Here is a 21,151-nt window from a genome sequence, read left to right as displayed (position 1 = left end):
TCTCCCCTTTTACCTGTGTCTGGTGCCTCCACTTTTACCTGGGTCTGGTGCCTCCACTCTTACCTGTGTCTTGTGTCTCCCCTTTTACCTGGGTCTGGTGTCTCCACTTTTACCTGTTTCTGGTGCCTCCACTTTTACCTGTGTCTGGTGCCTCCACTTTTACCTGTGTCTGTTGCCTCCACTCTTACCTGTGTCTTGTGTCTCCCCTTTTACCTGTGTCTGGTGTCTCCACTTTTACCTGTGTCTGGTGCCTCCACTTTTACCTGTGTCTGGTGCCTCCACTCTTACCTGTGTCTGTTGCCTCCACTTTTACCTGTGTCTGGTGCCTCCGCTCTTACCTGTGTCTGGTGTCTCTACTTTTATCTGTGTCTGGTGCCTCCACTCTTACCTGTGTCTGGTGCCTCCACTTTTACCTGTGTCTGGGACCTCCACTTTTACCTGTGTCTGTTGCCTCCACTTTTACCTGTGTCTGGTGCCTCCACTCTTACCTGTGTCTGGTGCCTCCACTTTTTCCTGTGTCTGGTGTCTCCACTTTTACATGTGTCTGGTGCAAATTGTATTTTATAAAAGCACAATAATCTATTACATGCTGTAACTTTATTTACAATAAATATATAAAATAAATGGTAATTAAAATTTGGGTGTTCAGTGAGTTTATGAGCTCAAGGGGACATTTCCTCTTTCTTGATACCATCCACTATTGTCTTAGTCAAAGCAAAATTGCTGAAAATGAACTTTCAAATTTGGTTACATCGTGAATGGCGCCATTTTTTACACATTTTTAAATCCCGATTCACAGCATTGTCTAGTGAATGTTTGGAAATAGTAAAATTGGTTAATTACTCAAAGGATTGAATTTCAAAAATTTCATATTAGTGATCTCTGATATCTGTTTTTCATCCAATCACCAATGGTAATTCTGAAATGTCACTGATAAATAGGGCTGTGCAATATTAAAGATCACATATACTCTAGGGGGGTACAAATACATAAATCACTAATTGGCATCGTTATAAATGAAACCCCGTCATTAAAACAGTACAAAATTCTCACCCGCGAACGAAATTTCAACCAATCAGAGCGGCGCGTCTCTGTGACGTCATATGAGGAATAGAAATGAGGGCTGATGCAGAATTCAAGAACATTTCAGGGGGGTAAATTATCTTGTTTACAGGTTTGTATAAACCTGAAATCGTGACAACTGTTGTGAAAAATGAAAGCTATATGTTCCCACAATCTACTGTCATTTGATTTTGTCTCCTGCTTTGCCTAGTTTCCGAGTTACAACTTGTTTTCATAGACGATTCTGTCAAAATCGCTTGGTGTCGCTAGGCCTTATTTGTTCGAGCCAGACTCTAGTGATAGTGAAAACGATGATCAGCCTCGCTCATCACGGTTACGGTTAATTTCTTCAACCTAAACAGTGCGACATTAAGAAGGGTGGATCCCCATCAGATGCAGTTATTTGAAAATATCCCCGGTAGTTCTTGTCTGATTGTAATAAAGTATTAAAGCAGTGTGGGCTTTTTCAGGTTTTCTAATGCCTGGATGGTATAATGACTGATCCAAATTGATCCCATTTATGTATTTTTTACCTCGATATTTAATCATGTCATGTAAAATTATGACGTCTATTACGTATGATATTAAAAATTGACATTTGATTTATTTGAATCCGTAAACTAAACAACCCTACTTTGCCATTGCTAGAAGAATCTGAAAATTTACTTAGGTAAATAGGTACATACAGTTTTAGCACACAGAAAATGCCTATATGTATTTCTTATGCAACAATGAAGTTCTGTTTGTATTCTAAAAAGCAGTGTCGGCCCATAAGTTTTCATATGCAATACAGCAATTAATACTCCCTTGTTGTAACCCATGTTAGGTGGTATAAACCTACACATGTTATTTGTCATCATTCACTTGTTGGTCAGTTAATGAAATTATAACATGTATAATTAGTGGTAACACCACTTAGATTACCCGACAAAGGTTCCCATTTGGCATTTCTCATGTCTGGAGTAAATGCTCAACATTATAAACATCGATCAAAGGACTAACCGATAACACGCTGATTGATTAATTACTTTTATCTTGCACAGCGGATTTGTCAAAAGGTAGTGTTTATGTATGTAGATTTACTAATCTATACTGAATACACTCTGTCGTGTCTGTGTCTACGAAAAAACGTCCTTCTTTCAAAGGATTAACCGCCAATACATTGATTGATTGCTCATAACTGACTAACTAAATTACTTTTTTTAAAGAAAGGCGGACATTATGCAATTAGTTGCCAGGTGTGCTATCTTGGGTGACCAATGAGACTATACACCAATGTGAAATACCTGAAACGATATGTCACCTTTTCGTATATTAGACTGTTAAAAGACACATCACTTGGAACAGCTGCAGATGAATGGCATATCACTCGTTTTTGTGGATATTAATGGATACATTCCTCGAACAAGGTAATAGCCTGACATTGTTCCTATAACTTTAATCTGTTTTAATTTTAATATTTGCATTTTGTTTTTATTCATTTGTCGTAGCATTCAACAAAATCATTGTTTTCGCCGTGAAGAGTAATGAGACAGACAACATACACTAGGGCGTGTGTGTGAATTATGATTCACATTGGCAAACTATAAAATGTCTACATATTACAGTCCTGTTATAAATTCACTATGATTATCAGCAGATCGTCTGCTTTTTATTTAGTTTCAAAATGCATACAAGTATGATAATAAACTAATTAGGATTATAAGACCAAATATAAAGACGTACATTGACTAGTATCTACATACTGGTGAGTGGACGTTAACCATGGGAATGTAGCAAGAAATTTATCGCGCAGTATTGTGACTTCGACCCCCACCTCGCTTCCGTGGAAGAAATCATTATGTTGTAAGTTGTGTCATGCAAAATCCTTTTGGTCATGATTCAAATACACATTTAACTACGAGTAGAAAGTACTTTTGATTTTTTAACTTGATGAAAACAAACCATAATCTCATTAATTCTAACAGACTTTAGCCCGTGTCTTTACGAATTTCAAAAATGGCCAATAGGATTTTGCATGACATAGCTTATAACATAACAATTTCTCTCGTGGAAGTGAGGTGGGTGTCAATATATTACTACTTACAGTATTATTGTTACTTCGACCACAACCTCGCTTCCGAGGAAGAACTCGTTATGTTACAAGTTGTCTCACGGAAAATCTCTATTCTGCTCTTTGATCTCACTGCATTGTTTGTACATACTAAATTATACCTCCTTTTTCCCTTGTATATACTCAGTTTACATATCTGGCTTCCTGTACATCTATATATATACTGTACTGTTCACTATCACCATTATTCACCTGAAGAAGGGGCAAGAACTAGCCCAGAAACGTGAAAAATAAACCAAGAAGTTGTTATCCATACGATTTGTCTTGTATCAGAGTTCGCTCCATTTGAATTATCTGCCCTTGATTTCCATAGCAAACAAATGTACTCTAAAGGTGCCAAATATACTTTTATTACTGTTGGTTTCAAGTAACATTTAACAAGTGGAAGTGTCATACGTGGCTCCAAAATTGCCAAATAGTCTACCAAACACTTTACATTTGTGGGTTTGAATGGTTTCATTTGGAGGAATTAAGTGGCCTCAAATGGACCAATTTTTTTTGCACTTATTAGTGGACCATTTCGCAATTCACAGTATTTTGTTTGTTTCATAATGGGGCATATGATATCAATTTTATCATATAGGCCTGAGTCTTAGAAAAATTGTAGGACTGTATAATAACATTCCAGTCAAGGATCTTAGCTATTGGAGGTCACATGCGATTAAATCTAAATCTTGTGTTTGTTCCATTTGGCAATAGTTCATGTTAACACATTGAATCTGAATGAGTCACATACAGTAACAATAATTACATACTGCACTGAAGGGCATTCTGTTTAAGCAAACAACACTGACTATGAAAATCATGTTTTCCTTTATCATTATGTTCGCAAAACGTTGGTGCAATATGTTCCACATTAAAGCTCTATATCATTTTATTTATCAGTAAACGATTGGCATACAGCCATACACAATGGGGACGGGGAGCCTGAAAGTATGGTGCAACGACAACTAAGAAGATGATGTCGCACACAGAGAGCTATTATGAATTTATGATGTACGCACTTGGGCAGAAACCTTCCAGTCAATATATCACAATATGTATTGCAATATCTCTTAAATTATTGCAATATATCGCAATATGAAAATCAGGGCAATATCCAGCCCTACCGATAAACCTAGAATCAGTTTTGGAAAATACATGAACTCCAACACGACCTTTCGACCATATTGGATAGTGTAAACCAAACACATTTTGCGAAGGCCAGTTATGAGATGCCCATTACATCACATATTTCATGCTTACTTGTGACAAGTACGTCATTGAATTCCTCATACATTTTATGATCAAATAACAAGTGGTCTTTGCCACCAAAGGCAAGTGTCCAGATGAAATCAATGAAATCTTTTATTAGGGGTGAAAACAAAAGCTGTGTAAAGATAAGACTGCAAAATGTAGACAAAGAAAAATTCAGTATTTACACTGTGTAGCCTTTTGTGCAGACATCCATTTGTCTATTCATTGCATACTTCTTTGATGGGCATTTTAGAAGTTGAGTTGCTGAAGAATGATGACAATTTTTATGGATATACGACTTCATTTATGGATATATCCATATATCCATAAAAATTGTCTTCATTTTTTATTCATTGCATACATTGGCTCAATATGTTTAGAATATGCATGGAAAGAGTATTGTAGCAAGAAATAGGAATTTTAAAATAGATCCAGTACAATGATTTCAAATACCAAATTGTCAAAGTTTCCCTGCAATGCCTAACCCTAACTGACTCAAAATCACACAGAACTACAACGGTAATTATCTGAATTTCTTACTTCTTTTCTTACTTACGAAATAAAACACATTACAATACACAGATAGTCAGAATCTTTCTGATTTCTTACATCACTGAATGATGATTGAATCCTTAGTACCAATGTCAACAAACAAAGCCATTTTGTAGGAAATCAGTCATCGGTAGTGATGTCATATGTCAACATTGTTGTACATATTTGGTAATTTCTCTTGAGGGGCGGAGGGGTTGCCTAGTGGTTAAAGTGTTGGCTCTTGATGCCAAAGACCCAGGTTAGATTCCCCTGATGGGTACATTGTGTGAAGCGCATTTCTGGTGTCCCCCGCTGTTATAATTCTGGAATATTGCTAAAAGCAGCGTAAAACTAAACTCACTAAGAATAAACACAATCACCCTATCATGCTGCTTACACTTTTAGTATTATAGTACAGGGTTCGAAATACCCCATATATTAGCGTGCCATGGCACGGTAAATATCGAAATGGCACGGATAAAAATGTTCTCGGTGCCCTTATGGCACTCCTAATTTTTGTAGAGACATAACTCACCTTTAGTCATTTAATCCCCAAACAAAACACTTATGCAAATGACAAACAAGTAAAAACATTTATTGACTTTATCACCCAGGAAATCACTGGAATTATGATGGTTGATGTAAAGAAATCTGGTTGTTGTTTTTTCATTTTGATTGTTTGGAGTACTAATAGTTTAGTTATTGAAGAGGAAATTGTGTATGTTAGATACAATGTATATTGAAAAAAGTGAACCTCTCACACAATTCTTAGGTATTAAAGGTGTTGGGAAAGCAGAACAAATGAAACATAAGAAGGCCATCTTCTACTCATCTTAAACAGAAGACATATCAGTGATAACAGAAAACTGGTTACATTTGTTGTTTTCTGACAATAGATTTCAAAAGATCATCACCATTGCTACAGTCATTTATTCTAGAAACGTGGACACACTTGATTTCTGAAAGGCACACCTAAAATATTTGCCTGGTGCCCTAAGGCACACTTAGAAAAAAAAGTATTTCTACCCCTGTAGTATATATACTCAGCAGCAAAAAAAACGTCTGTACGAATTCAAAATTAGATAGGCACTGTAATCAAATCCACAGAAATGGACATAATAAGTGGATCAAAAACATTCAGACTCTTGACTTCAGTATGCAGTGTGACCACCGCGAGCAGCAATAACTGCAGCACAGTGTGCATGCATGGAGTGCACCAATCGACTGATGAAGGCCATTGGCACATTGAACCACACTCTAAGAAAGGCCTGGCGCAATAAATCGGCTGTGTTCGGCCTTGGTATGACATTATTCAGTCTCCTCTGAATTTCATCCCAAAGATGTTCAGTTGGGTTTAAATCAGGACTAAGGGCTGGCCATTGCATAATGTTGAGACCGTTCTGCTGTAGGAAGACCTGTGTAGCTCTTGCAGTATGGGCCCGGGCATTATCATGCTGGAAAATGTTGTTCTGGTGACGTGCGAAATGTGGTATGATGTGGGGTCAGAGAGCTTGGTCAATGTAGCACACAGCTGTGATGCCGCCTCCTCTCCCTGGACCAAGGTTCTGGAACACCACAGGACCCACTCTCTGGTTCAGGCCTATTCCACCCCATACCATGATGCTTGCACCTCCCCATGAGTCTCTTTCCATAACACATTGGTCTGAGTAACGCTGGCCACGTCGTCGCCATATTCTTGTTCTGCCATCTGCAGTTGATACGCAGTACCGACTCTCATCTGTGAACAGAACAGTTCTCCATTGTCTGTATCGCCAGTTTTGGTATTGTAGGGCAAACTGTAGACGTTTACGTCGATGACAAGGTGAGGATAGGTCCACGGTAAGGTCTACGGCAATGGAGGTTCCCACTGTTAAGACGTTGGGCGTACTGTATCAGTACTGATTGGTCTTCCGTGTGTTCCCACTGTCTGGCGTGCTGTTTCGGATGCCTGCATGAAGGGATTCTGTACATGCTGTCGCACAACATGACGGTCTTGTCGTCTTGTGGTCACCCTTGGTCTGCCAGTAAGGGGCGATCATTTGTGGTGTTGGTGGCCCCGAACATTGCTGCAGCCTGTAGATGGTCCAAACGTTGACCTGGAAGTGATTGGTAATGGCTTGTGCAATGTGGCCAGCTTCAAGTCTTCCTAGCGCCTGGTTCCTCTGAGCTATCGTGAGTCGCGCCATCCTGCTGACGTTGTAATGTGAATGTTTCAACCAGGTTTTATAGGGCTGGTCCTTGTGAACAGCACGTGCAGCATGAGTTGCATGAAAAACATGGAGAACACCATACCATTTCCTAGATCAGGTTGCGTTTTTGAGACCATTTCCTGGGTATATTTTGCTTATCTTCTTTCGCTTACCAATTACATTATCTACTTTAGCCTTAGTTTTTTATCCTTTAAAAGTTTTTGTTTGTTTGCACAATATTTTCATAAGAAATTCACACATTTTGAGTAGTACACCACATCTTTAACACAGAAGATGAAACATAGGCATAACTGCAACAGGTTGATGACCAGCGATTTAATTTCACCTAATAAGTAAAACTGAATTGTTTTGTTCATTGAATTTCTTTGTCATTTTATGATTGGCAAGGTGCATGTTATGAGGGTCGGTCAAAAAGTAGTCAGCCTTACTATATTCTCGATGTCCAGTGTTTGAAAAGCTTCCATTTTATTTTGAAAGTATCATTAGCAAAGCCATATCCAAAATTTCACATATCTGGGTAACGAGATATTATAGTCATCACAACATATTGGGGTATAATATACTACAAACAAAAAGTATGGGAACACCCTCAAATTTGATCGCTATGCACAAACCTGACAGTGGTGGCTTCATTAATTCATAAAAGTGAAACGTATCTGTGACATGTGCTTATTGGACACTTTAAAGACATGTTAAAAGAACAGTTGAAGCAATTGCTTCAAAATTCGTGAAGTTTTGATGAAATTAAAAAGTGTCCAAAATAGCAAAAAACGAAGGTGTCAAAACACACCTGCACTGTGTCTGATTCAAACGCCCAAACACAACAACCTAGTGCACGTGAAAGACAGACTTCCCATGCATGTTGTGGCAACTTTTCCTTAAAAGAAGCTGCAGACAGTGTTGAAGCCTCACAATTACCCCAACATGCCTCAGCGTGAGACCATTAAAACGACCACAACAGAAGCAGGGCCATTGCATGGCTAGAATATGGTGAATCCTTAAGAAGCGTTGGTCGTTAGCCTTCAGGTGTCCCTTTCTGTCATTCATAGGCTGAGGGAACGGTTCCAAACCACCGGACGAGTACAAGACAGAGCTCGGTCAGGAAGGCCACGAAAAACGACAAGTTCAGACGATCGATATGTTGTACTCCACGCCCTTAGGAACCGCTTCACAACTGCCAGTGCTCTACGGCTGCAGCTCAGACATGCAACCAACACAATCGTCAGCATCTCAACCATCAGGAACCGTCTCAGAGCTGCTAATAATACGGTCACGTCGTCCCAGCGATGCGCCCTCATCCACGCCCACATCATAGAGCTGCAAGACTGGCCTGGGCCAGAGCACATTTGAGATGGAATCAGCAACAGTGGTCTGGGGTACTCTTCACTGACGAGTCACGATTCTGTCTTGAGCACAACGATGGAAGGATTAGGGTTTACAGGAACCGTGGAGAACGTTACCATGATGCTACTGTGAGGGAGAGGAACAGATCTGGTGGTGGCTCTGTGATGGTTTGGGGAGGCTTCAGCTTACATCACCGTACTCCTCTGTACCATGTACAGGGCAATTTGACTGGATTGAGGTACCGGGATGAGATTCTGCGTCCTCTGGTTCTTCCAGCTTTGAACACCATTGGTGCCGGAGCACAGCTGCAAGATGACAATGCCAGACCACATCGAGCTCGAGTCGTTAGAGACTTCTTGCAACAAAATAATGTGAATGTGATGCAATGGCCAGCTTATTCACCGGATCTGGCTCCAATTGAACATCTATGGGACATTCTTGAACGACGTGCTAGAGACAATCATGGAATGGCACCGACTCTTCAGGTTCTTGTACAGTGGCTCCAGATGGAATGGCAGTTGATTCCCCAAGCTACCCTCCGACCCTTGTCAGGTCCATGAGGCGCAGATGTACAGAATGCATCAATCAACGTGGAGGACACACCCACTATTGATACTGTGACTTTCAGTTTTGACCCCTATCCTCTTCCGCTGCTTGTACTGGCATTGCAGTAAATGATATCTGCCCATAAATCCATTACATTTTAAGAACAAATAATGTTTTATGTACCCTTGTAATAAACCGACCCTGCCACTTTAAATTTACTTTGTTATACTTTGATATTTGGGTGTTCCCATACTTATTGTCGGTAGTATATTTCTTAAAAATTGCAGAAAATGAAAAACAATATGTCATTTGGTACCTCTTGGATAATGGTGTTCTGTTTAAGAAATACAGTTCGCTCTACCACCGTGTATAGTGTAATAAAACACACTTTCGAACTATCATAGTTTGATGTACGGTTTACTTGCGTCCCGAAAGTGCTTTAACGCTATAATAGTTCAGGGCTTAAAGTTATTTTATTACATTATACATGGTGGTAGAGCTGAACTGTATTTCTTTCTAAGATGCCAAATTTAATACTTTCAATTATGAATTTAAGGCAGAAAACAATTTCTACGACGTCGGTGACCTAAATTAAGAATCCTCGATCAGGCTAACTGGCGCCATTGTTCTATTGATGTGTCTGCCCCCTCACGTTAAGACAACGCTGCCAGAAAAAACAAATGATAACAGTTTGATGACGGTTTACGCTCGATTAAATATCTTCTCTGAATTATTTTAATTACATCTGTCATTGACTGAAAACTATGGGGCAATATGAACGTCGATTTCTACTACCAACTTAAGTTTAGATCAGTACATCCAGATGAAGCTGAGTAGTCAAGTTACATTCCACGATTGCATTGTGGGAATGTAAACATTGCAGTGCTACTGTGTCACTGAAAACTTGTGAGTCACACATTTTAACCGTAGTAAAACATAAACGTAATGTTTCCACCAGTGATGTTAGCTGCATGAAGCAACTGCAAACCAAGAAACGTGATGCAACGGAGTAGTTTACTGTAGGAGGCCGTACGAGGCGATGACAACTGACATGCATCGTGACGTCGCTTACATTGTGACGTAATGTAAAATGGTTCAATTACCAGGGGGCACACTAGAATGGCGCAGTGACGGGATAACAACATTCAATTGTTACGTCATCAAAAAACTATACCTTTATTGTCTGATAATGTGGGTTTTTTCGATTGTTCTAACCGCTAGGCATCTTAGAACAGATGATATCATATGAAATATGTTCAGTATGGTATTGGATGACTTCCCGTCATAATCAACAGTCAAAGATTTGGACTGCTTGATATATACAGTCGAGCACCGTTGTCTCAATATTCATGGGACCAAGAAAAAATATTGAGTTATCCGAACTTCAAGACATCCGACCAGGGCATATCATCACATATCACTATGAAAGAAAAACAAAACAAAAAGTAGATTTCATGTATATATATTTGTACATACATTTTTACTCACAGGGATGACAGTCACACACGGTACAGCTCATGTTACAGTGTCCATCTTGAATGATACCTCATCTCGCCCTCTATCTCTTGATTCCACAAATCTTGTGAACGCATCTGCCGTTCTCAACTGCAATTACACAAAGCCCTCATTGAGTTCTCAGTATGTTCTGATTCGAAACTAAAATCCGTTTTCAGTAGTGTTTAGTCGTAACAGTGAGTACTTTCTAATTAATTCCTTCTTAATTAATCCTAATTAAATAACAAACAAGTGACACCTTCAACTCAATTAACCCTAATTAGTTTACACTACCACATCCCTTTGATTCATGCCGCAACCGTGTGTAAACGTGTGGAAACAACCTCAGTTCAGAGGGATACTTGCCCATGAAAGGTAGGTGAATATCGAGTTGCTTTGTAAATATCGACTTAAGGGTAATTTTGTTTGTTGGGACCATGAAATTATATCGAGATATCCGAAATATCGAGACATCCTGTATCGAGTTAAAAGAGCTTGAATAATGATAAATTATGAAGGATTCTGCTGGGACCGAGATGTTATATCGAGACAACCGAGATATCGAGTTATCAGAGTTCGACACAACGGTGCTCAACTGTATTTAGACGGGGGCCGTTTTTTAAGGACACCCCCATTTTAATCTTTCAAAAACATTATTTCCAGATATTCAAGCTGTCACTGTTTACAATATATTGAGAGCTGACACTTGTGTGACCATTCAGTATTTTGTTTGAACCCTTGGCATCATGTATATGAATAGTGAAAACATGAGAATAAGTTATGTCCTTATGATTAAGTCATCTGAAGCAGGATGGGTAGTGTCTCCAAAACAAGCTCTTTCAGGCAACATGAAGGGGGGGATTCACTTTAACAAGCGATTGTCAATTCAAATTGCATGTTTTAGGCACTTTAATATCTAAGTTTGATTCTAGCAGACTTCTACCTATTTCAAACACATAAATGTTTCTTGCATATTTTGTTTCCTGAAGTTTGTGATGCATTTATTGCAGATTTTGCATTTTGGGGGTACCAAGATAATAAGTCAACCAAAATGGGGATCGTGAGGCTGGAACATAGCAAAACCAATTTGCTTGAGGTTGACAGATAATAAGTAGAAAAATGAAACAGCTGTATTTGTAGCATTTCCTAGGTGAGGGTGACTACTTTTTGACCAACCCTTGTAGTCACACATGTTTTTCAATTCACTCTCATTGTTTCCAATAATATCAATTTTTATTCAAAAGAAAGATATTGTGATGACAGGATATCAAACTGTAAATATATTTCTACAAGAAATGTAAATATAATATAAACCATGCCATGTCTTCCTTTGGACCAACCTAACGTCATTATTCTTATAGTTCCATAGTTGCATCCTACATTATACTTGTGAAGAGGAATGGCCACATAATCATAAACAATGGAAAGTCTTATAGAAATATATCCGTGTGTTTGAAATATCAATTTTCATTTACTTTAAATTGATGCCAAACAGGTGCTTGTGTTGTCCACATTAAGATACACATTCAAACCGTCTAATTGTTTATTTCTATTCAGAATATTTTATGTTCTGTCGAAAATGTCAAATTTCTGGCAGACAAACTTGGACCTTTTTATACCATTACCTGAAATATATACTAAAGTGCTGTCAGAAATAGAAAAAAACCTGGTTTTTTCACATATATATGTACAATTTATGTAGTTAATATGTGAAAGTGTGAACTTATTTGGAACAGACCATGGCTTTATGCAAGTGTGCGATGATATTGTATTACAAAGGACACTTTTTAAATGCCCATTTTGAAATTAAACTTAGCTTCAATATGAATGATAGCTTCATTATGAATAATGATTTAATACTGAAACTATTAAGGATGTAGCTTCATGTAATATATAATAGGAGGGTTTAATACTGAAACTTTATGGCTGATTTAAGCTTTAGGGATAGAGATATAAGGTTATCATAATCCTTCAGGGACATATCTGGGGAACTAAACAGCATGTAACTTTATGAGACATTTATGAGCTGATAAGATGTAATATGATGAGACATATTCAACATTACATGAAAAAGCATAAAATAACCTGTTAGATGACCCATTGTGCCTGTTGAAAAAGCCCAAAATGCATTTCATGCCAGGTGCAGCCATACCCAGGCTGACCAGGCTGACCTAATTGCCATCTATAGCAGGGGCGGATACAGCTTTTTGAGAAAGGAGGGGTGCACACTATTGAGAAAGGTGGGGTGCACACTTCATTTTCACGAGAGTTTCAATGGTCATTTAATAAAATTTCAGGACAAAAGGGAGGGTGCGCACCCCTGCACCCCCCCTCTGGATCCGCCTATGTATAGTCTGATCTATTGTTTTCAGAAGCTATTCATATTTTTTCTAAGTTTTGCCAGATTTTACGAGTAAACATGCTTTTCTAGATATCCTATTACGCATCCCATTGAACGCCCAGTTAGGCTGACGTGGGTTATTTTGACATATCCTATCTGCAATTGTGTAAATTTTAGGGATACAGAGTAACAGCCTAAAAACAGGGTTTTTTTTCTATTTCCAGCAGTACTTTAATCAACATACCAATGTCATCTTTCTCCGACATCACAAAACACATACAACAAGACATCACATAAGTGGTGTAATTTTCCCAGTAATTTAATTATATTTGAAGATAATGGGAGTGCTCTGTTAATAATGGTGCAAAATTAGTCAAATACGTCTACACAACCAGGAGAATATGGGAATCTAACAACTAATTTATATATTGGATAGGGCTTGGATATCCAATTCGTTATTACATACTTTCTTATGTAATACGGTGTCTTCATTTCTTATGAATTGTGATACTACCAAAACGTGAATCTTTGTATTGGAATAGTTTTGTTCACCATGAACAAAACATTACAAAAATATAGTGTCCTTATCCACAGCAGATTCTCTCCAAGTAATCAGGCAGTATTTTGTTCACTCACACTTTCCATAAAGATGCCAAACCCCAAAAATTGTCATACAGTACAACAACCTTTTTCAATGTCTATTTTTCAAGCCAACTAATGATTATAAATTGAATTTAACTCATTGGGAAGGAAATTTAATATTCTACATTTCTGTGCAATTTTAGTGTCAAGAGTAGATACAAAAAAATTCTTGTGAAACATTCACATTTCAGACCTTATAAATATGTGCTAAAAAAAATCAGCACCTTGGGGGTTAACCAATCACCAGAATCTTTTGCATCTTGACCAATCTGCAAAAGTCAGCAATGCAGCAAGAGGAAAATCAAGGGAAGTAAAATCTGGTTCTTGTAACAGGTGCATTCAAGTAAAGAATTTCTCTGGGTGTTCAGAGTTTCGAAGATAAAGAACAAAGCGCGTACTTTCATATCGGAATATGTTATGTCATACAAATATTTGTGTAGAATTACTGAATACAAATGTGTTTTGTGAACCCTTTTGCCCGATATTAAGTTGAAACAGAAAAACATTAGATATGTTAGAAATAATAATACTGTCATCAACTGGCACTTGCTCAAGCATTGGCTGCCACAGGCTGTGTATAGTGAAGATGTTTTGAGAATTTGATACTTTGTGTGAGTATTGCAGTTCTCCCTGATGTTATACAACTAATAAAGTTTTGTACTTGAGATTTTCATATCTAAGTTGTACAGCATATAATGTAGACCCCAACCTGAAGTTAAGTCTTAAAGATCAGTAGTGAATGTCACATTTTCATATGGCTGGTAGGAAGCATAGTATGTTCTGGGTTGAACATTTTATGTTATCTGAATCTAAGTTATTTTTTTCCATACTGGAAGTCCATTATGATTTTGTTATGTGTTGATTCCTAAATTGAAACATGAAGCTTAACCTAGAAAAGAGGTATGTACAAAAATTTGTTAATCAGATTACAGAAGCTGTAACTGAAGCTATGAATAGTTACCTAGAAAAATGAAGAATGTTTGTGAATGTAGTGATGTCAGCATGCGTTCGAATTTCTGTTTGTGATTTCAGGCATTTTCCCTGTACGAAGATGAAATCAGTGACAGCAAGGCCCAGTTGGCTGCCATCTCTCTCATCATTGGCACATTGGAACAGATGTCCTGTTTTGGTGAGGAGAATCATGAACCCCTCCGAACACAGTGTGCTCTGGCAGCATCTAAACTCTTGAAGAAACCAGACCAGTGTCGAGGTGTTTCAACTTGCTCCCATCTCTTCTGGTCAGGAAAATCTGCAGCAAATCAAGGGGAGGTAAGGGACTTGAGAAATATCTAGTAGTTGGGCTGCTAAATGTCTTCACAAGTAACAAATGTTACAGACTTACTTCAGACCTCATATATACTACTTGGGAATGTTTCTTACTTGATGCTGAAGGCCAAAATAATTGCTAATTCAAGAAGATTGCACATGCAGACTGTTCAGAAGCGTGGGAGGTCTCACCAGCTATCTTTTAGAAGAGACCGAGTAGTTACTAGGCATATTGCATCAGTATCACCTTGTGTTTACTGTCTCAGCAACAATGCTGTTTTATATTATAGATTTTCAAAATAAAATAACATAATCCCATCTTGCCTCAGACAGTACAGCCTTTTGGCAATTCCATGTTTGACAGTGTTACAAAATTTTGTACCTAACTGTCATAGGTATAGGACTACAGGAGTTATCTGTTTCTCTTATCAAAAGTTTTTAGGGTGCTATTTTCCCAGAGTATCAATTACTTCAGGAGCCACATTATCTTACCCAATCTTTGTTACATCATAATCAAAACACATGTATGTATATTAATGTCAGTACTGTACAAAATACACAGATCTTCAGGTCTTCTTGATTGTCAACTATCCATAATAGTTTGTTCAAGTAATACACAAGCCACAAAAAGAAACTGTGCATTGTTATAATTCTTTCTAAATTTGAATGGTTGCCATGTAATCGTAAATTAATTGATATTGAGAACAGAAGAAGACGATAGAGCAACATGTTTAATGTCCATGGCATTCAAATGTGGGGCAGCAAGTCTATCTAATGGGCATGAAAACATTGTTGAATGGCTTGTCATAGTCTCTTCAACTCTGCTGATATGTCACAGACATCTGGTGGATTTGGTACACAGCAAAGGTGTCGCTCCATTTCATCCCACACATGCTCTATAAAGTAGAGATCCAGTAAATTTGCTGGCCAGTGCAGTACATGAACATTGTGATGTTGAAGAAAAGCCATAGTAGCTCTAGACATGTGAGGACGGCATTACACTGTTGTATTGTGAGTCCTGGGCCATGACATTGATGAAACAGCATTGCCATTGGCCCGAGAATCTTATCTCTGTGGCAAACACCTGCCAAGTTGCCCTGATCATGCAGTCCTCGTGGTTTGGTAGACTGTCCGTTTCACCTGAAATGCATACTGTAGAAATGATAGTATTATATGAGGACACCTTGATATCTTTGCTTCGTCTTTCAAGGTCTCAATTTTCTGTGGACAGTCCCACCATTTGGAATTTTCACAACCATGTTGTTATTCACCTGAGTCACAAAGCCCATCACCTCTGACTAAACTGGCATGTCAATCTCAGTGAGTCAGATCTCATACCGTCCAGACATCTCACCTTCATTGGAGGTCCTGCCAGACTGGGTCGAGGCCATCCTTTTCATGCTGAACTACTTTAGAAACACATCACTCAATTATCATTGATCATGGAATATACCCCCAAAAATTGAACCCAAACTATGCTTGAAGTAATCTGACTATGTCAGATAAATGTGATCCACACCGAAAAGCATGTGCATCCTTGTGTGAACACATGACCCACCATTTGCTGAAAATCAACTCTTCACCTGCAAATTGCTCTCAGCTTCAGCCAGACCTATTGGCTTTTTGTGTTGATGGAGGACATTCCTTGGGAAGCAAGGGCTCATCATGCTAGATAAAGAAGTCATCCGTAAAGTATCTTACTTCCCTGTGCTCAGATCTTAGTGTAGCAGTAATGAGCTATTAGATCTGATTTAGATTGGACAGCTACAGGTCTATTACTGGTTTTCACTTTCATAGTTGCACTGCACTGGACATGTTATCCAACAGCATTAGTGATATCATCAAACTGGAAGTATTTATTTGAGTAGTTTGAAAATGGTGTAAGAATCTTTACCGAAATGTCACTTTGTGCAATACACAAGAAGTTGCATGCAAGTAGATACTGTGTAGTAAGCCTAAACTAGGCTCAATGAAGTATATAACCGGGTATATTGCAGTACTTTTGATGGACAAAATTATCATGGTTCATTTGCAGATGCAGGATGGGAAAAGAGTGTCAGACTGTCTAAAGAAAGGGGTAAAGATTGCAAATCAGTGCATGGACAGCTCAGTACAAGTTCAGTTGTTTGTTGAGCTGCTCAATCACTACATCTACTTCTTTGAGAAAGGTTGTGATCAAGTAAGTATCATTTTTACCCACAAGGGTTCGAATAACTGTTTGGACAATGATTTTAAAAACAAAAATCTAGACTTTTGCAATCATACATTGTTTTTATATATTCTGAAGAACATAGATTTCAAATATGAACTGCGACACTCATTACATAAAATAAAACAAGGGGTGAACCTCTCGATGCTAAAAACCTGATCGAAAACCGGACAGCCCGACTATTTTAATGTGCAGTTCAATCAAACGTTACGTTTTTCGCCCCCCCCAAAAAAGGTATTGAGCTTGTAGGTCATTCTTTTTTCTTTCTGCTCATTGTATTCAATTTGTCTAACTGCATTTCATATTTTTGACCACTGACTCTCGCATTAGCATTACCCTCTGCTTTGAACAAACATCTGGCCTCTCTTCGGTAAACATCAACAGTTTCCATAAATCTCTGATGCAGCATAAAACATTTTTCACTCACTCCATAAATCTCTGAATGACTTGGAAACAGAAAATGCAAGCCTACCATACAAACGGTAAACAAATCATCAAAACTGAATTCATATACACCAAAACAGAACAAAATCACCAAAATAGGAAATTAAACTTTCCAAACTGCAACAATATCCTCTGAAACAGAAACAATACATCTGTAATGGAAGACTAATTGTTGCGAAAAACGTAACGTTTGATTGAACTGCCATGCTACTGTTTCTCTTCTGTTATGTAAATAAAGTATTCATAGCATCACATTCAACATTTCTATATTTTCGTGATTTAAAAAGTTTACACAAACTTTGTTCATTCTCTGTGAATTGCATACCTAAGTGATCATTTTTACTTTGACTTGCCTTTTTTTTTAATTTCTCAAACTTGCATTCACAGATTCCTGAGAGAGACGTGTCAGTCCTCTCGTGATCTTTGTCCTCAGACGTATTCTTTTTAGTTTGTATGTTTGTATATGGAGAATGAACAAAGTTTGTGTAAACTTTTTAAATCACTAAAATATAGTAATGTTGAATGTGATGCTATGATTATTTATTTACAAAACTGAAGAGAAACAGTAGCATGGCATTTTGACAAGAAATCCTATTCGGTCGAACAAGGGACCACATTGTGCAGAATTGCAAGCCTGACACTGAGAAGTATGGACATAGGTTTGAAGCTTACTACAATAAGGGGTTTATGCACTACATCCGAATATCAAATTTTCAAGATTAGACTCACAGTGACGAAATTATGTACCAAAGCCTATTTGTCTCCCCTCGCCGCCATCTTTGACAATTTGTATGCCGTTTCGGGATGCTATGACTGCCGTGTTTGGATGCTATGAATGCCGTTTTGTACGTTCGGCGACAGTTCCCGCGAGTTTTGTTTCCATTTCAAACGATTAGTCTTCCATTACAGATGTATTGTTTCGGTTTTAGAGGATATTGTTGCAGTTTTGGAAGTTTAATTTCCTATTTTGGTGATTTTTGTTTTGTTTTGGTGTATATGAGTTCAGTTTTGATGATTTGTTTACCGTTTGTATGGTAGGCCTGAAAATGGCTCTCATTGGTCAGACCGCCGCCATATAGCTGGAATATTGCTGAGTGGGGCGTAAACCTCAACTCACTCAATCAATCTAATTGGTCAATGACCATGTGTGTGATTATTGCATGGGAAATTGACAACTGAGAGACCTACTGACATCCAAAAGCATATCATACATTTACGTGTTGGTATGGAAATATTACTTGACATATATTAATTATATGTCACTAAATATGGAGCCTGATTCATGAATATGTTTATCCATATTTCAACATTTTCAAATAAGATGGCCAGGTATTTTTCCAGTTGCAGTATCAACTCACTGACACTTTCAATGCAGACAAAGTGATCAATATCAGTAATCATTCCTTGAAATAATTCTGACTCTTTTTAAAACCATGCATGGTACGATGGAGGGAGATATGTATTTAGCGCCATAAGTGGTTCCACTATTGGTATGTACACATACAGACAATAATTGACATGCGTCACATCTTCACCCTTGAAGACTTGTTTGTGCAAGTGGAGTAGGACAATTTTTAAGGTAATTGTAAAGTTGATTAACAAAGAAAAATCTTAAATACAATAGAAGCAGGTTGCGGTTTCTGCCCTGAACAAGGCACCTGACAGTTTCATTGTTTTATCCAGTCGCTCCAAACTTATTATGTAATTGCAACATCTTACTCATTCCTTTTTATCCAGATATCTGTTCAAGTGTTGAATCAGATCATTTCCAAAATACGGGAATATCTTCCAAACCTGGAGGCCAATGAGGAGACCGAGCAAATCAATAAGCACTTTAACAACACTCTGGAGCATCTGCAGCTACGAGCAGAGAGAAAAGACACAGAACAGCCGTATGAAGGCTTGGTACTGTAAGTGGCATCTGTAGGACATTCATGTGTACTTAACATCTCTATAAGTGTATAGTTGAACATACTTTACACTGTGGTTGCGAGCTAATTGGGGGGGATATGCCCATCAACATAACAGGGCTCACATTTGTCCCTGGCATTTAAAAAAACTATTGAGGATTGTGTGTTTTAAACATTATTCAGATATTATTTTATCTAAGCCAAAAGAGCTGATACTAGTATGGGATATGTTCTGCAGTAGATTAAAGGTGTTTCAGTCTGATTTTACCATGAAGCCATATTATCATATTTCTGCTGCTAAGACTTGTGCTTTGCACTGATTGAATGGAATTTGTTTGTTTTATGGTAGTTACAAGTAACTTGATTCATCATGTTCTCTCAACTTTGTTGTAACTGACAATAGGGGGGATACATCACTTCTAAGAAACTGCTGTACAGTCATTGTGCTAGTGTGCTTTACCATATACTCTGCATCGACATGACAAGAACATGAACATGAGGATGTTATGTACTGTTGTCTGACAAAACATATTAAGCCATAAATGTAAAAAATCCAAAAGTCATGTGTTTTTGTTATGCTGTTAACTGTCAATAAAGAAACAACTTATGAAGAGCAATTTTTCTATGAGTTTTCAATGTGTTTGTATTAGATATAATGCTGTAAACAGGGGGCTTTGGTTGCCCAGTGGATTCCAGTATCAAATAGCCCTGATTATGTGTCCAAGTTTGTCATCACCATATATCTATATTTACAACAGGGTAATTGGTAGTTGCTGAGTAAAGGCAGTGAAGGTTAATGTGATGTTTGTCCTATACCCACATGAACAAGGTTGGAGAAACAAACTCCTGTCGGCAGATCTCCAGCAGGGTAGGGAGTAGTCCAGGAATTTGAAGACCATGACCTTGCTTCAGATTCAGAAGAAAAGTGATGTTTTGAATGCTAAATTCCAGTGTGGTTTGTTCTGGTCTGGTTTGTTTTTGTAAAATTAAATTAGACTATCTCTTTCCCTCTCTTTTCTTGACATGGACACACCCATATACACAGTATTGTGTGGTTGTGGTAAATAATTTATGTTTGTTACAGTTGACGACTATGAACATAATTATATTCACCAACAGGGTAAAATATGCTAATTCATTGTTGGTTGGTAATGTGAGATGTAAATATGAGACAGATGGTCCCTTTAAATGTAGCTACACCCATGGATCACACACGTGACATGATGAACCAATCAGGGACAAGTATTGTGAACCAGTGTCTGTGCACATCAGTCTCATACCCTGTATAGTCATAAAAAATAAATGTTTCGTGTGCCAGCCAGCCAGCCGTCTTGATTGTTATCTCTTACAATAAAAGCTGTGATGGTAAAACATGAGGTTCTTGTTATGACAAGAACAAGGCTATTTGAGTGGTAAAGTAAGGCCAGAAATGATTGGAAACTGCTTTTTGGCAATTATTTGACAATGGTTGATATTTCAGATTCAAAACTCATATATAATCATTCATACCACCTCGACCTAATATGGCATATGAATAATCACGATGTACCATTCCCTAATCATAATGATATATATTACTCGTAAAATATCGAAAAACTTAGAAAAAAATCCATGGTAGAAACACTTCTAAGAACAAACTATACTGTGACCCACCAGGCAGGCAGACATGGTGACAGCGTTATGTAATGCACCGGCAGTACATGTCAGGGACCGTCTCAAAATATCAAGTGTCAGTATCACTGCTGGTGGTGGACTCTAGCGGAATTACACCAGGACATTTATTGTATCTTTAATCTCATCTTG

The 21,151-nt window shown here is 38.0% G+C and overlaps 1 protein-coding gene and 1 long non-coding RNA gene across 2 annotated transcripts in view; one reads left to right on the top strand and one right to left on the bottom strand.

The window, feature by feature from the left end:
• Window positions 1-19,965, top strand: part of LOC124271757 (vacuolar protein sorting-associated protein 35-like) — a 114,088-nt gene extending 94,123 nt beyond the window's left edge. The window contains exons 16-18 of the mRNA XM_046706923.1: window positions 14,552-14,788; window positions 16,821-16,964; window positions 19,176-19,965. Coding sequence (XP_046562879.1) covers window positions 14,552-14,788; window positions 16,821-16,964; window positions 19,176-19,352 — 558 coding nt within the window. The 3' untranslated portion in view covers window positions 19,353-19,965. The remainder of the gene's footprint in view (window positions 1-14,551; window positions 14,789-16,820; window positions 16,965-19,175) is intronic.
• LOC124271758 lies at window positions 3,238-12,227 on the bottom strand. The gene is made up of 3 exons (XR_006897124.1): window positions 12,216-12,227; window positions 6,529-6,531; window positions 3,238-3,338 (listed from the first exon to the last, which is right to left on the bottom strand). It is a non-coding gene; the product is annotated as an uncharacterized LOC124271758 (long non-coding RNA).
• Window positions 19,966-21,151: the final 1,186 nt, after the last annotated feature.

The sequence above is a fragment of the Haliotis rubra genome, unplaced genomic scaffold (assembly GCF_003918875.1).
Source record: "Haliotis rubra isolate DU_JTF1 unplaced genomic scaffold, ASM391887v1 Scf163, whole genome shotgun sequence".
NCBI lineage: Eukaryota > Metazoa > Mollusca > Gastropoda > Lepetellida > Haliotidae > Haliotis > Haliotis rubra.
This window is presented reverse-complemented; position numbering and strand designations above follow the sequence as displayed.